This window comes from Anguilla anguilla, chromosome 14 (genome assembly GCF_013347855.1).
Source record: "Anguilla anguilla isolate fAngAng1 chromosome 14, fAngAng1.pri, whole genome shotgun sequence".
NCBI classification, from domain to species: Eukaryota; Metazoa; Chordata; class Actinopteri; order Anguilliformes; family Anguillidae; genus Anguilla; species Anguilla anguilla.
Genome location: NC_049214.1, coordinates 18,954,780 through 18,970,696, shown reverse-complemented (window position 1 = coordinate 18,970,696; position 15,917 = coordinate 18,954,780). Strand labels below are relative to the sequence as shown.

At 48.2% G+C, this 15,917-nt stretch overlaps 1 protein-coding gene across 1 annotated transcript in view; it reads right to left on the bottom strand.

The window, feature by feature from the left end:
• ric1 (RIC1 homolog, RAB6A GEF complex partner 1) overlaps positions 1-15,917 on the bottom strand; it is a 66,282-nt gene that overhangs the window by 14,424 nt on the left and 35,941 nt on the right. The window contains 12 exon segments of the mRNA XM_035391995.1: positions 328-366; positions 967-1,164; positions 2,199-2,271; positions 2,273-2,355; positions 2,954-3,002; positions 3,914-4,058; positions 4,489-4,577; positions 5,202-5,293; positions 6,636-6,772; positions 8,335-8,477; positions 10,613-10,720; positions 13,583-13,662. Of these exon segments, the coding sequence (XP_035247886.1) occupies positions 328-366; positions 967-1,164; positions 2,199-2,271; positions 2,273-2,355; positions 2,954-3,002; positions 3,914-4,058; positions 4,489-4,577; positions 5,202-5,293; positions 6,636-6,772; positions 8,335-8,477; positions 10,613-10,720; positions 13,583-13,662 (1,236 nt within the window).

Sequence of the window (15,917 nt, the reverse complement as noted above, 5' to 3'; positions counted from 1 at the left end):
TTCATGCCAGGTCCAGGGGTTTCTAAACCCAGCCCAGCGGCACACCATGTTCAATTGTTTTTTTATTTTCTTCTAAAATATTCCCTTCATGGCACATACAGCCATTCCTGTCTAAATGTAGCCTCTAGAGGGCAAGTCATCTTTTATTTATAATGTCTGATTAAGAACAATTATACAAATTAGAATTCAGGGATTGCAAATACAGTGAGGTACTGTAAAAAAAAAAACAGTTACAGCACAAAAGCAAGGCCTGGACAGGGACAGAGATAGAAAACCTCCTGCTCAATGCCAGTGGACAGCCTCTCACACACACTCACACACACTTACCCGTATAGGCCAGTTGCTCTCAAGATATGTGCTGTGAATCTGGAGGAGGAAACAGTGACACTATTCAGAGTCAAGTTTATTAAATAGCTAACCTTCTTCAGGAAAGCTATTTTGAATATTATTCACACAACTTTATTTAAATTCATGAAGTATATTTACTATCTGATTCAAAGCTCAATTTTCAGTTATTATTGTAATCCCATAAGCATGTTTTATTTATCATTTGTGCACAATATATTTTTATATGTTATAATATAACTACACTAGAAATTACACAATTTAAATAAATAACAGAAAGCAGCAGCCAAATATCATGGATGCAGCCAAGGACAAATTTTTCAGCAACAAGTAACTAAAAATAGATGCATTTTTAAAATGCGCAAGAGCAAATTTATTTGGTTTCTTTTAAAACTAGATTTTAAAACACTATTTTCATTATGCAGAAATTGAGCATGTTCCAAGCAGATACACTTTTGCTTCTGTACATAGTGAATGAATGGAAAAACACAGTCCTCTCAGAGTACACTGGGAGTAACCTGCCGGAACACTGCAGCAAAGCCATAGAGAACGCACAATGCTAACGGCCATGCAGTGCATCTATCGCGCTTCCGAGCGCTCTGCAGCAGGAGCAGCACGTACCTGGACAACATGCCAGTGCCTGTGTCCGAGTAAAGTGCTTAATCCCTGAGAGGCGGTGGAGGTGGGGGGGGACGGGGGGTAAAGGGGGCTGCTGTCCCGGGGCACGTGCTGCTCCGGGGGGGCGTGGGCTTGGGTCGGGTCGCCACACGTCAGGTACAGGCGGTCCTCCCCAATCAGGAGCACCTGCTCCTGGTTACTCTGAGAACACCAGCGAAAGACAGAGGGGCGGCTTTACACACGCTGGCCACAGCCAGAGCCACTAAACCATCGCTGGCACATCCGGCTAACGTACACACTGCCTGGTGCTATGGACACATTCATTCAAACTGCAGAGTAGATGTGAGTAGGATACAGAGTTTTGGATAGAGATCTGCAGGGCAATGCAAAGTTGTTGGAAGTAGCTCAGAGCACACACTGATCAACACTACGAAGATGAAAGGAGCAGCCACATGGAGATGTCTGGAAGTGTCTCAGGTACTGCTTTTCATGCAGGGCTCCAAATACGGCCATGTCACAGGACGAGTGGTGGGCTAGGCTGCTTTCTGCAGCTTGGTCCATATTTTTACATCCATTTTACATGCAGTGAAATCAGCTTCTGAATGACAGTATAATGGTTTGCTTCCCAATTGCAAAGATTGTGACAGTGCACACACAGCACACAGTGCACAGCGCACACACAGCACACACAGCACACACACAGTGCACACACAGCGCACAGTGCACACACAGCACACAGCGCACACAGCATACACAGCATACACAGCACACACAGCACACAGTGCACACAGTGCACACACAGCGCACACACAGTGCACATACAGCCCACACAGCACACACAGCACACAGTGCACACACAGTGCACACAGCACACACAGTGCACACAGCGCACACACAGTGCACACACAGTGCACATACAGCGCACACAGCACACACACAGTGCACACACAGCGCACACAGCACACAGCGCACACACAGTGCACACAGTGCACACAGTGCACACACAGTGCACACAGCACACACACAGCACACACAGCGCACACAGCACACACACAGTGCACACACAGCGCACACAGCACACAGTGCACACACAGTGCACACAGTGCACACAGTGCACACAGCGCACACAGCGCACACACAGTGCACACACAGCGCACACAGCACACAGTGCACACACAGTGCACACAGTGCACACAGTGCACACAGTGCACACAGTGCACACACAGCGCACACACCGTGCAGGGGTTGACCGTTAAGGCGCTCTTGATGAACTGGAACTGCAGGATCCCGGCCTGCTGGAGGGGAGGGGGACCCCCGCCCCCCCCCCTCATCCCCCCGGCCCCCTTCACTGCTGGTGATGGCCCACAGGTGGTACCCCTCGGCCCCCCAGCTCTGTGAGGAGAAGCAGCAGTGGGGGGGTTACAGCACTCTTCTGTAAGGGAATCCACATTCCCCTGCCACTTCCCCCAAACCATCCTGACACAATGGTCTATCAGGCCGCTCATCATGCAAGCCATGGAGTCACAGTGGGGCTCACAGCAGATCTGCTGTCAAACGCGTTCTTGCAGAATCAGCTTTACTGCGAGCCTGGCAAGAGGCTCCAATTCAATGACAGTATGCAGCAGAGAGCTGCGTGTGAACTGCTACGAACCATTAAAAAACAGGTTTAAATGCGGCCTCAAACGACTGAAATGACAAATTCAACAAGCTCAGCTACACTGACTATATTTGCTGACAAGCAGCGAACTAATGTAAACTAAACATAGAAAAACCCTCTACTTCCCCACCGCGGCGCAGAAGAAAACCACACTTACAGTAAACCAGCGCCTGGGGGATACTGGTGTCGCTATACGACGGGCTATAAATCACCTCACCGCTATAACCGACTTTACACATATGAACTGGAATTGAACTTTTATGTCTCGGGCGAAACTGATGAGAGCTCATCTAAAGCACGCTCCAAACATAAAAAAACTGAACGATGACTCACCATAGAGCTGATCTTTATGGGCTCCTTCTTCGTACCATCTGATCGATACCTGGAGATGAGAACGGAGAGGCAGGCCACATTTCTTAAGCTCCAGTCTGCAGTGTCCTTAAGTCAATTCATTTCATACGTAAACCATTCCGACCAGTCTAATATGCAAGCAGCTCCTAATTATGATTCAGCGTTCCTTCTGCTCCCATTCCAGTGCACCTGGCCAATGCTGTCACTGGAAAGCTGTTCAAAACAGACTACATTCACATTTCTGTTGAACTACTGAAAGCATGCCTGATCCCGTACGGCCTCCAACAGCTCCTCATGGCCCTGCTGCTTCAGCCAATGTGATGGCAGCACAGGCAGCAGCACATGCACACATGCTGTAAGGAGTGAGCCTTCTCTAAGTGCCACAGCATACACAGCACTGCTGCTCGGCTTCAAATCCAATATGGCTACAGCGCCGTGCTCCATATGCAAATACTGCAGATCCTGTATTCTCCCAGCAGCTGTTTGAACAGGCACTTCCAGCCATACGAACGGAGCCGGATCTTCAGGAGCTCTGCATTCAAGCAGTTTGTGATGTTTCATTCCTCACAATGGGACACGAGCAGCAACTATAGAACACATTTTCGTTCTTTAACTCTATTAGTATATACTACCCTCTCTTTTAGCAACATTTACTATGCCACAATATGAGATAATGCCCAGAGCTTTCTTGAAGCACCGCCCAGAGTAAAGTACACCTGGAGGTAATGCAGGCACAACCAGCCCAGCTCCCACACAAAGGCATAGGAGAATCCAGGCCAGTGTTAAACATGGCGCAAAGGATTATGGGAACATAAAACATGAAAAGGACTGCAAGACAGGAGATGGCATATTTATGAGCAGTATTAAAGCAGGAGCATCCTGAAGTGAATAAAATCCCCCCCACCCCCCACCCCCCCCCCCGTGATGTATGGCGTGACTCACGCGAAGTCCTCTCCGAGCGTGCAGATGAGGTGAGCTCCGAACACACTCCACAAAGAGAGGCCCCCACACTCCCATGTCACCATGACTACGCTGTAGTCAGGGGACCACTCAATCAACTTCACCGGTCCGGTCTTGTTCCAGATGTCTGCAGTGTGTAGATATGCAGACATGTCAGTGTGGAGCTAGAGTCCAGCAACCATGTGCACTTCTGACCCGAGGCAGAATTTAAAGTAGTTACACTCCTCTACTCAATATATTAGCTCATAAATCCCCTGTGCAGACATTAGACAAATAAAAATCCTCTTATAATAAACACATCCATTTTAATATCCTTTCTGTTGAGAAATTCAGTGCAGGGTTCAAGAGTTCATTTTCTGCTTTAAAAATTATGCACATAGCATCCAGTGGGTGGCAGCAGTACACCAGTTACCTTAGATGTACTTTGGAAAACATTGGAAAATAACTTGTATATTCACAAGAGACTCAGAAACAGCAGATACTCCTGAAACTATGTGCTAAGTAGCTGCAAGTGAAACCTCTGGCCAGGAGCAGAGGGATGTGGCTTTCACACATACCGGGGTAGTGTTTAGGAGTCAGCTCCAGCCTGTGGGACAGCTGCATTGACCCTGTAGTAGTGTCAATCATGTAGACCAACACGGAGCCACTAAAACAGACAAACAAATTAAATATATGCTCAATATATGACCACTCTCTTCAATTCACTTAGCACAGACATGCAAGTCCCCCCAACATCTTACTTATAATTTCTTATATCTTAAGTCTTACATCACAAAATTTTTAAAATCAGATTGTTCACCCTCCCCAGACCGACAGAGGATAGCGCATCGACCAGGACCATGATACACACGAGGAATTGGTACAATGACTAAATTGGGGAGAAAATGGCAAAAAATTAAATAAATAAATCTGATTGTTACAGGTACAGGACTTTTATAATACATTTAATTAATCTATGAAATATACAGCCTTTCTGTTGTCATAGTGGTTCTGCAGCTCCTTCCTGGTTTCCTTTACAGGAATCCTTGTCACAGAAGCATTCCCTGCATGCAGAGTCAGTCTTTGTAGTAGGCCAGTGAGCAGGCAGGTAGTTCCGCGAAATGCTGCAGAAGGCGTCTTGCCAAGTTGGCAGATTGCATAACCGGTGAGAATTCCTCTGCGTACACACACGTCACACGAGGACTCGCACACGCATGCAGACACACACGCACGTGCACACACACACACGCACGCACGCACGCACACACACACTGAAATGCGGCACACATACCTGGTGCAGCCGAAAGCCATCAGCCTGTACTTGTTGTTCACTGCTACACACGTGCCGTCGGTGACATCTGCGGCCCATACACCCTGCAGCTGCTGGAAAAAACCAACAAGTGAAACTCAGCACCCTCCCCACAGCTCACCAGGCCGGGTGTGCAGTCCCTCAACAGCACTACACCCACAGCTCACCAGGCCGGGTGTGCAGTCCCTCAACAGCACTACACCCACAGCTCACCAGGCCGGGTGTGCAGTCCCTGAACAGCACCCTCCCCACAGCTCACCAGGCCGGGTGTGCAGTCCCTGAACAGCACTACACCCACAGCTCACCAGGCCGGGTGTGCAGTCCCTGAACAGCACTACACCCACAGCTCACCAGGCCGGGTGTGCAGTCCCTGAACAGCACTACACCCACAGCTCACCAGGCCGGGTGTGCAGTCCCTGAACAGCACTACACCCACAGCTCACCAGGCCGGGTGTGCAGTCCCTGAACAGCACTACACCCACAGCTCACCAGGCCGGGTGTGCAGTCCCTGAACAGCACTACACCCACAGCGAATCAGGTCACACAACCGCTGACAGAGGAAGTGCAGCACGGAGAGCTAGCCCCGCAAAAATACACAGAGTACGTCTGCAAACGCACACGCAGAAATCCACAGAGACCAGGGCTGGCCAGAGCACAGGCTCACAGGACTGCGACGGGGAGCCACAGAGCACAGTCATGTGCTAACCAGCAACAGCGCACAGGCAGTTTAACAGGCTGGTGAAAGTGCAGGCATACACATTTACACACCGACTTCACTTTGAGTGGGGTGAGAGAACACCAACTCAAGTTTACACAAATCCAGCTGGGCGGAAGTCTTGATCGCGTTAGAACAATACTACACTTATGCAAGTTGAATCACCACAATTCTAGACGTACTCACAATGAAAGCAATGATGATTACAAATACACTTGCACTAGCAATATTGCTGGCAAAGTGTTTCATATTCCTGGGTAATAGACTATGTGGTGAATGGTATTTAATATATACTCTATTAGCACGGCGGCATTACCATCAAAGTGAGGACTGAGATTAGGTAAATTGGGATAGATTTGGTTAAAAAAAATGGACTGCATTTATATAGCACTTATATAGCACTATCCAAAGCGCTTTACAATTGTTGCCTCTCATTCACCAGAGCAGTTAGGGGTTAAGTGTCTTGCTCAGGGACACTTCGACACGCCCAGGGCGGGGACTGAACCGGCAACCCTCCGACTGCCAGACAAACGCTCTTACCTCCTGAGCTATATTGTTTTTACTAAACAAAAGCAGAATACCAGTTTTACTTTCTGTCTGCACACACACTGAGATCTGTACACCATTAGGAATTATGAAGCGCTTTATTCCCGTAAGTGAAACAGTTGGACCCGAGTGAGAATAGAGGAGAAGAGTCTCACATCTGTGGTGAATCTGCTGGCCATGGGGGTGATGAAGCCCAGGCGGCCATCGTCGAACACCACCGCGAAGCCGTCCAGCGTCACGCAGTACTCCATGTCCCGAATGTGCACCCCGTTCAGGTCCAGAGAGGGGCCACCTGCAAACACGTAACATGCAGGTGAACTGGGGGGACTGGGGCCTTTTTCCTCCATACCAAATCACTTCCCACAACCGGCACTGCTGCGATATATGAAATATAATTAGAAAAGGTTCCAAACATTTAAAATTTGTCAAGAAAGCAGGTTAAAAATCGTATTAAATCCAATGCTGACCTTACCGCAAACAAACATGTCTTTATAATTAAACTGCTGAACACCTTTAACTCTGCACTGTGAAGATAATACAAAAGCAATTAGAATGATGCTCGCAGTTTGCATTTAATTTGACTGTAAAATGAAAGCACATGCTAATTCTTTGATTAGCATTCAGAAATCCAGTAACAGCAAGAGGCAGATTTAATATTTTCTTCCTTTGGCAAAATGAATGCTGCTCTGTAGTAAGCTCAACACTGTCCCCTTTTCATGATTTAACCCCCCCCCCCCCCCCCCCCCCCCCCAGCTACATCAGGTCGGGTAATATGAAAAACAGCTGCACAGAGAAAATATTATAATTAGGTATGATGGATTAAAATGATATTTTCCCTGCAATAGCATCCATTTGTGGAGCCCTCCACAACACACACAACAAATCTTTATTCTTCCCACAATCCCCCCACACCCCGGACCCGGCGTTAAGACCAGACTTCCGGGGGCGAGTTAAAACTGCACCTAAACCAAGACAGCCACAGCATCCGTCTGCACCAGCCTACACCCACAGAAGATCGGCTCAGGCCCCCCCACTGCCCCCACTGCCAGGGCTAAATGCAGCGGGAGGAAAACTGGGCCCAGACAGAAGCGCCGCAGGGCAGCCCTGCTCCGGGAGATGGATGTGCCTAAGAGACGGCCGTGTCTGTGCTAAGGGAGGGGGTTTCAGGGAGCACATATTTCAGAAATAAGTCACACGTTCTCATTCTTCGTCTCTTTATACTGCTATTAGCATAAATTAAGGTGCTTGACAGCATCCCGCATTCTACAAATGCAACAGTAATGACTCATTAATCATTACTACCACAATGTGTGGCCTTTCTTCCGCTCATTACTGGAAAAGAAGAACAATTTGGAAAAAGAGTGAGGACGCAGACCTGAAGACACCCTGGACTGCAGACACTATATGAACAGATAAGAGTCAGCTCTCAATATCATAATCCCAGATGGCTCAGCCTGTGAGACAATACATTAGATAAGAAGACAAGGTATCTGCATTTTCCCATAAGCACAAAGCGTGCACTTTCTCTGCAGAAAGTACCTTTAACGTGAAGCACTGTGTGCAGCAGTCTGGTATTGCTGTGTAACTGGCCACCATTCATGAAGGAGTGATGTGCACATCCGTGAGAAAACTCACTGGGCTGAGGCCAGAGAGGTAAAGAGAAACGCATCACCACCACCGCCAGCTACACCCAACGGCAAAGGCCGAGAAGAGCAGCAGGGCGCCAGGGTGGGCCTGGGGGGGGCGCAGGGGTGGGGGCGCAGGGGTGGGTGCCAGGGGGGTGTGCGGGTGGGCGCCGGGGTCAGGTTTCGCGGAGGGACAGGGGACAGTGTGCGGAGGGGCGGTGGGCCTCACCTCGAGACGATTGGAGGTCCAGCGAGAAGGGCACGGTGCAGAGGTTGATGGCCTTGCGCCCGTTGGACACGCCGTTCCACTGCAAGATGTGCAGGAAGCCGTCGGCTGTGGACACCACCAGGTCCTCCTGCAGGGACTGCAGGCTGCACGGGGAGAGAGAAGCCAAACACCCCTAAGACTCTAACAACTGTAACTGCATACCGGAGAAGGCTGGAACCATGGGCGAGTTCAATGAGTCCCCGGGCTAGCCTTCTAATGCTGTCCTTACCAGTTATTACAGTATTCCTTTTTCAGTAAATGCTTTGCGAGCACCCTTGAGCGAGATACTCAAGTTGAATTGTTTCAGTATACATCCAGCTGTATAAAATTATACTGTGTGAAAGCGTAAAACTGCCCAAGTTGCTCTGGACAACAGCATCTGCTAAATATCAGCTATGTACTTTAACACAACATTTTCGTTTAAAATATGTCATTTCATTACATCGAATATGTTACGATGCATATACGAGGGAACTCATTTCGACCCAGTAAATTAATTCCTACCCAGTGAATTAACACTTCAAAGCAATAACTATTAAAAGTTCTAAATGCATCCATTAGCAGTAGTTTCAGTGTTGGTCATTTAGCTGTAATATGGTTCCTGTAATATGGACCTATTCAGTGCAGGTGTGAGGTGAGCAGGAATAAATGGGCATGCAGTAACATTTGCTGCCTTTCAATTTGCTGCATTCTGCCTGATAAAGTGGGAGAGACCGCAGGAGATAAATAAGCTAGACGTCTAGAACTGAGAGAACACTCATGTGTGACAGCCTGAAGATACGTGCTCGCATCACCATATTCGGTTAGGATTATCCCCCCGCCCCCGCTGCCTCCCGAGAGACGGCACAGTGCAGGTCCTGTCACAGCACCCTCACTAGAGGGGACATTTTGTGTAGCATTCAGGGAACTCCAGAATAATACACAAAAAGAATTCAAACGATGAGGGAAAAAATGATCTGGTAAGGAAACGATTCTGCCAATAACATTCCAGTCTTGTGCTCCTTGTGAGGGAGTGCACTGGGTCCCAGATGGAATGGAGGAATTTAAAAACCAAAAAAGCTAAAAAGGCTTTGTCCCATACCGTAGAAATTTAAGGGCTCTTGTCAAAGCTGAGATCTTAGCAGAGTCTCCACTGGACAAGTTTCCATGGTTCTGAAACGGCTGTTTGATCACATGGCCCTAGCCAGCACTGCTGGCCACATTAAAGATCTGACTGGCACAGCGAGTGTCCCTGGCTGCCTTTAAGGCCTGACACGGGCAAAACACAGAGGGTGAGGGGGAAGTGATTTGAGGCTTGTGGAATGCTCTGGAATATGGAAGGCAAAGAAAAAACTAGACTGAAAATGAAACGGATATTAGAGCAGTAGTTAGAGCCATGGTTCTCAAACTTGGTCCTGGGAGACTCCAGGCATGCTGATTTACATTACAGCCAATCTCTTGCGCAATTAAGATAGTTGATAGTTGAAGGTTTGGCTTGTTATCATTATCTTTCTTTGAATTCTTCATTATCTACCAAATGGCTAGGTTTAGTGGCCATGACTCCACACTTTCACCAATTAGTAGCCTGTTGATTCACCTCAGTCATTAATGTGATCAGTTAAAATGTTTTACCTCTATGTAATCATTGGCAATATAGCATTTGGAATGTGACTATGGGACTTCTGTTCTTCATGCATAGCCATTTCTGACAGGATGTGGCTTAAGAGGGTATATAAAATTATGGGACTGCAATTGTGGCTGGAACAAAAATAGGAAATTCACACACAAAAGCAGAGCCAAATATGAAAAATATGAACTTCTAGGCAGGCCAGTCGATTTCTTCCAGCAAATCAACATTCGTTTTTCAAACAGCACAGCGAACGTGGCATGACATGGCATAAAACCAGCTACTTAGCATTTAAAACAAAGTTTACAGAACAACAGTGCAGCACTTAGCGGCGGCCGTCACGCCTCCTCAGACCTAATTACCTTTATGAGGGTGATCTTTGGGTCGTAAATTCATGAACAATAAAAATCAGTCAGGCAGAGAGCAATAGCTTATTTCAGTATTACCCTGCTGTAAGGAGGCTAGAGGGTTCAGCTGGGGAACATAGTGACTGAAGAGCAGATGAAGGTTTCCAAACTTGTGTATCAGACTGACAGTATCAGGTGGCAGTCCAGGCTTGTTCTTCAGGGTAACAGAACCACAGTACCAGGTGACAGTCCGGGATTGTGTATCAGACTGACAGTACCACAGTACCTGGTGACGGGAGCTTCCAGATCCACTGGCCTTTTCATCTCCAGGCTGAGGGCTGGGGCACACTGCTCCTCCTTATACCCTGGGTTCACCTTCACACGAGGGCTCCCTCTGAGATGAGGATACACACACACACACCACACACACACACACACACACACACACACACACACACACACACCACACACACACACGCACACACGCACACGCACACACGCACACACGCACACACGCACACACGCACACACGCACACGCACACGCACAGACACGTGTTAGAGCAGCCAGCTTAGGTTTTGAAGCCAAAATTGAAACACACTGACAATATAGCCTTTGTATGCAACCCAGTACAGTTTCACTGGAGTAACTAGCAACCGTATTATACTTCTGAAACTAAAACCCAGTGATTTTCATGTTATTCAAGAGGTTCAATATCATAAAAAACACCCAGTAATATGCCCAATACGTTTGATCTCATACTATCTTCGGTTTGTATTGTCTCCAGTATTTCCTGAAGCTTCCTGAAGATGGATCCCATACTGGGCTGGAGAGAACACACCACTTCTCCAGACGTATAAACAGAATTACATACAGGTCAAATCATCACCATTTCCTTGGGGCCACATACAATGAAAGCATGACAACTCTGTATGGACAACCTTGAACCATCCAATGAGAGGACACTGCAATCAGGAACTGGAATTCAGGGCCTGTTCTGATCATTTCCAGATAACAGCCTGTGATGCACATCACCCAACAGCCACCTCATCTCACTCCATCTGCGTCACTTTCACACTCTCCCTCCTTCAGTGCCGTCCACACAGATCCTCCTCTTCACAGAGACACAGAAAGAGCGGCCTGTAACTGGCATCCAGTTCCCTCTCTGCTGGTTACACGGGGAGGACTAAAGAACTGCACACACCAGGCCAACGTCACAGAGCCCAGTCCCCTCCTCATAAGGCTGTGACCTCACATAACAAAGCACATTCTGTTTCCTCTGTGTTTTCCCACACCAGCAGAGCAGAACACACAGCGTGCTGTCGGGACAGAGATTTTACAGGCGTGGGCATCGTGCTCTACCCCTAAAGGACCGTCTGCGTTCGGGGTCAGTTCAGGAATTTTGACCGCTTCACTGGTGGGAAATGAGCCTTTTAATGAGGTCCCCCACCCCAAGCCACCTCTAATATTATGATGAATATTTAATCTCAGCCACTGCAGGGTATCCTCAACATTGTAAAATGAAGAGAAAGACATCCACCTGATTAATGACCCAAGGTTATTCCCCATCCCAGGGTTTGTAGTGACATATTGTGAAGCAGTACTCCCCTATTTCTGGAAACAGCTATTTCCACCAGAAACTGTGAGGAACTGGGACAATCAGAGTCAATGGTCGACCCCTACCCATCTACACACCCATCCCCCAAAGGAAGGAGGGACCTGCATGGGGGCTCTAGACAATAGCTTCTGCAATAGAATAAACATTACAGGAGTCTTCACGTCACTGAAATAGTTAGCATGTGTTAAAAACAGGCAGTGCACATATATTTCTCCTCTTCGGTCCCTGTTTAAAAGTGGATGGACATCAAAATCTGATCCAGAATCATCATGGGGCTTTAACTGGAAAAAACAGAAGCAGATCTGAAAAGAAAACAACCCTGATCTTGTGCAGATCTTCCTCAGTTCTGACCCACGCAGAACTCCACGCGGAATGTGAACCGTGCGCTGCGTCTCCGACGAGTTCAAGCTTGTTAGGAGATTTCAGACAGCGCTCTGATCTCCGTCACTGGGCTAAGCCACGGAACTTCCTGCAGGAAGGAGACTTCACGGACGATGCCGAAGCCTCACTGGCTTCCTGACAGGATGCCAGCTCTGTGAATGAGCCAGCCTGGCCTAACGGGTGGGCAGAGGTGAAACCCTTCACGCTTCCTCCCCAGCACACAGCCAGACGAGCTGCACCCAAACACCGCAGTCATTCAGAGCCAGCTGTGTGGGCTCCGCCAGATCAGCAGCAGATGCTTCTGCTCACTGGCTGCTCAGCAGAGTCAGCGCAGGTCAAAAGGGTCGCTTCACGGAGAAAAGAGGCGGGGAAACCACGCAGACAATAATTTCTGAAAGTTCAACACTTCAAATTCAGGAAGAGCAATATGATATCATCCACTGATTTTTTGAGTAAGGTTTCGCACCATGTGTCACGGTTGTAAATAAACTGACGTTTTCACAACCACAATAACAACCAAAAGTGTGGAAGAGTGATTGATACAGTTTACAGGAAAGTGCTTTGACACAAAATACAATTTCAAAATTGAAGAGCGCTGAACAAGCAGCATAAGAATGTGTAGTCCTGGCATTCCTCCGGTCTGTGACTGGAAATAAGGGCTTTTTGGGGTCCGCAAGCAGGACAGCTCAGAGCCTCAGGGTATACCCTCCCACAGTCTGCCTCATCACTGCTGAGAGAAAAGCCATCGGCTGAACAGAACTGCAGAGACTGCCTGAGCGGTGCAGAGAATTACAGGGCCTCTCTCTGACTACAGTAATTATAAATATAATTAATGCTGACACTAAAGCCGAGCTCCATCACATAGTTATTCACTGAAGACTTATTCAGCCTTTGATCATTTCATCGAGTCCAGTCACGATCCGTAACTGAGCATGCACGTGTGCGTGTCTGCGCGTGTGTGTGTGTGTGTCTGCGCGTGTGTGTCTGCACGCGCGTGTGCGTGTCTGCGCGCGCGTGTGTGTGTGTGTGTGTGTGTGTGTGCGCGTGCCTCTGGCCGTGAGTCTGAGCGCACAAGCGCGCGAGTCTTAGCACACGCCTGTGCGTGCGTCTGCTTGTGTACCTAGCCCTGTGCATGTGGGTGGGCATGCGCGTGTGTTTGTGTGTGTGAGTGTTAATGGATATATGTGCGTGCGTATTGACCTTGGCCCTTCACCCAACACAGTCCGTGTGCATACAGAGAGGGGAGGGGGGGACTCACTTGGGATACACCGGCTCATAGAGGTACTTCTCCTCCCCACCTCCCAGCACGTCAAACAGGAGCACGTATCCATTGGCAGCCTGCGGAGAAACAGATACACAGAAATAATTCATGGGGATCTTTGCAATTCATTCAATCAGCTCTCCATCAACGGGGACGGCCGCGATGCGCTATCCGGTTACCGAAGCTATGTGCAGCGCACAATAAGGTGAAAGCAGACACCGGCCTCTTATCAGCTGGGCTTAGCGCTCTTTTTCCACTGTCACTCTGCACCACAGCCCGGCCACACAGCCCGACCCTGAAAACCACAGCAGCTGGAGTCATCCCCTCCGCTCGCTCGCTAGCGGCTTTCTCAGCTGCTCTGAGGAAACCAGCGCCAACCTCTGATGATGTCACAGCACAAAAATGTGCGGGGTATCAAAAAAAGTAGCTGCAGGCAGCTCACGAAGGTATACACGCTGTAATGGCCGTCTGAAAAACAGCCGTCTGAAATGCTTTCAATTCAGATACATTTTTCTTGCATGTCTGCTCCACAAGGTCAACTATCAGAAATGAAAGTTCAATTCAAATGCATCAAAATAAGCCAATTTAAAATGTCTTGCTCGATTCCATCACCAGCTCCTCAGCGACAGACACCTCCACAAATCCCAGAATGCATCTGGCAATCTCTCTGGGGACTGAACATTAGAGCTGTGTGTGTTGGGGACGTGCAGCACAGAGAAGCAATATTTAATGGATCACGGTCCATTTCAGACGAAAACTTCAGTGTCCGAGACAGACGATGAAAAATAAGGTTTTATTTTGGGGTCATAAATGCATTGATTTTTTCGAGGAGGCAGGAGAGAAGTGCAGCGGTTCAGCTGTCAGGGGAAGTAAAAGCAGAAATGAAAGGGAAAGCCCTCTGCCCCTCATTTCCCTACCCACTGAACTGGAGAGAGAGAAACAACTCAATTACCATACCGTTTCCTGCTTTACATTCGCTTTGATGAATACAGTGAGCAGGAGTGTCTGAGCCACAGTAAAGCCATAATAAAAACACTAACGCTGTAACAGAGGGGCCACAGAGCAGATTCCCCATAAAAGGGAAGACTACCACATTTCAGCAGTTTTTACCCCCTTTCTCTCCCCACTTTGGAATGTCCAATCATATTTTAAATTCGAGCTCAGCACCGCAACTTCCGAGTCCGAAGAGGGCAGACAAGTGATCTCTGTCAAAGCAAGTCATGCTAGCTGGCTAGCAGCTTCTTATCACCCCACAGCGCGCAAGACGATGAAAGTTAATACGCAGCTCAACAGGCAGACCTGCAGATGCCCGACTGTCTAGCGTGGGTCACTGCCGCGACCGTCCTGAGAGGAGAAACACTTAACTGCGTGAAGCGAGGGCTCACTGTGTGTCACACTGTGTCTGCCAGCCGGTCTACACTGGTATGGTCCAAATTCAATACCAGACTGTGGGGCCCATCCATGCACTGGAGCAGTGCCTGAACAGGATGAGCCACCCAGCAGCCCCTACGCATGTGTTTGCGGCTACTGCATACGCTATGAACAGCATGTCTGGCGAATGTATAGCAAAATTGTATGTAACGTCATTCATAGACTCAAGATCTCACCATTAACACTTTCCAGAGACTTTGCAGACTTAAGGTCAAAACTGTTATTCTATCCATTCTGGCATAAAGACAAGAAGTATGACATACGAGTCAAAAGACTTATGAGAGCCAAATTACTTGTTTCCATGGAAACCACAGCAATATAGCTGAAAACTACTGCACCTCTTAAAAACTGTTCTTGGACATGGTAACCAAAGGGTCTCTTGGTGTCCCGAGGTCCTGGAAGTTCACGATTCTCGATAGTTCTTTTTTGAAAGCCCAAAACCAAAAGAATGAGGACAGATAAAAGAGGAGATTTAGAGACATTCATAAACGTCCTGAGCCAGTGTTGCTGGGAGTCTGATCCAGACAAACTTGGCCAACCTCCGCACAGAGCCTAAAGCAGTGTCTGCAAATAATACGAGCGATGTTGGCAGGACAATGGGTGGAAAAGAAATCAAACTCTGGACATCATTTGGGTATGAAGAGACCCACTGAACTTCCTCAAAGTTCAGCTGCTGGTGGTGGTGGTGGTGATGGGGGGGGGGGGGGGGGGTCATTGGGGGTGGGGGGGTGTCATGGTTTTGCAACTGCTGTGCTGGCTGCAAAATGAGCTTTGGTTTCCGTCTCTGGCTACTTCTGTTCCAGAGAACAGATGCCTAAGAGAAAGCAATCACATGACTGGAGACTAGGGATGTGAACGACACACATCTGACTGTAGACTAGTTGCTGTCTGAAAAGGGCAA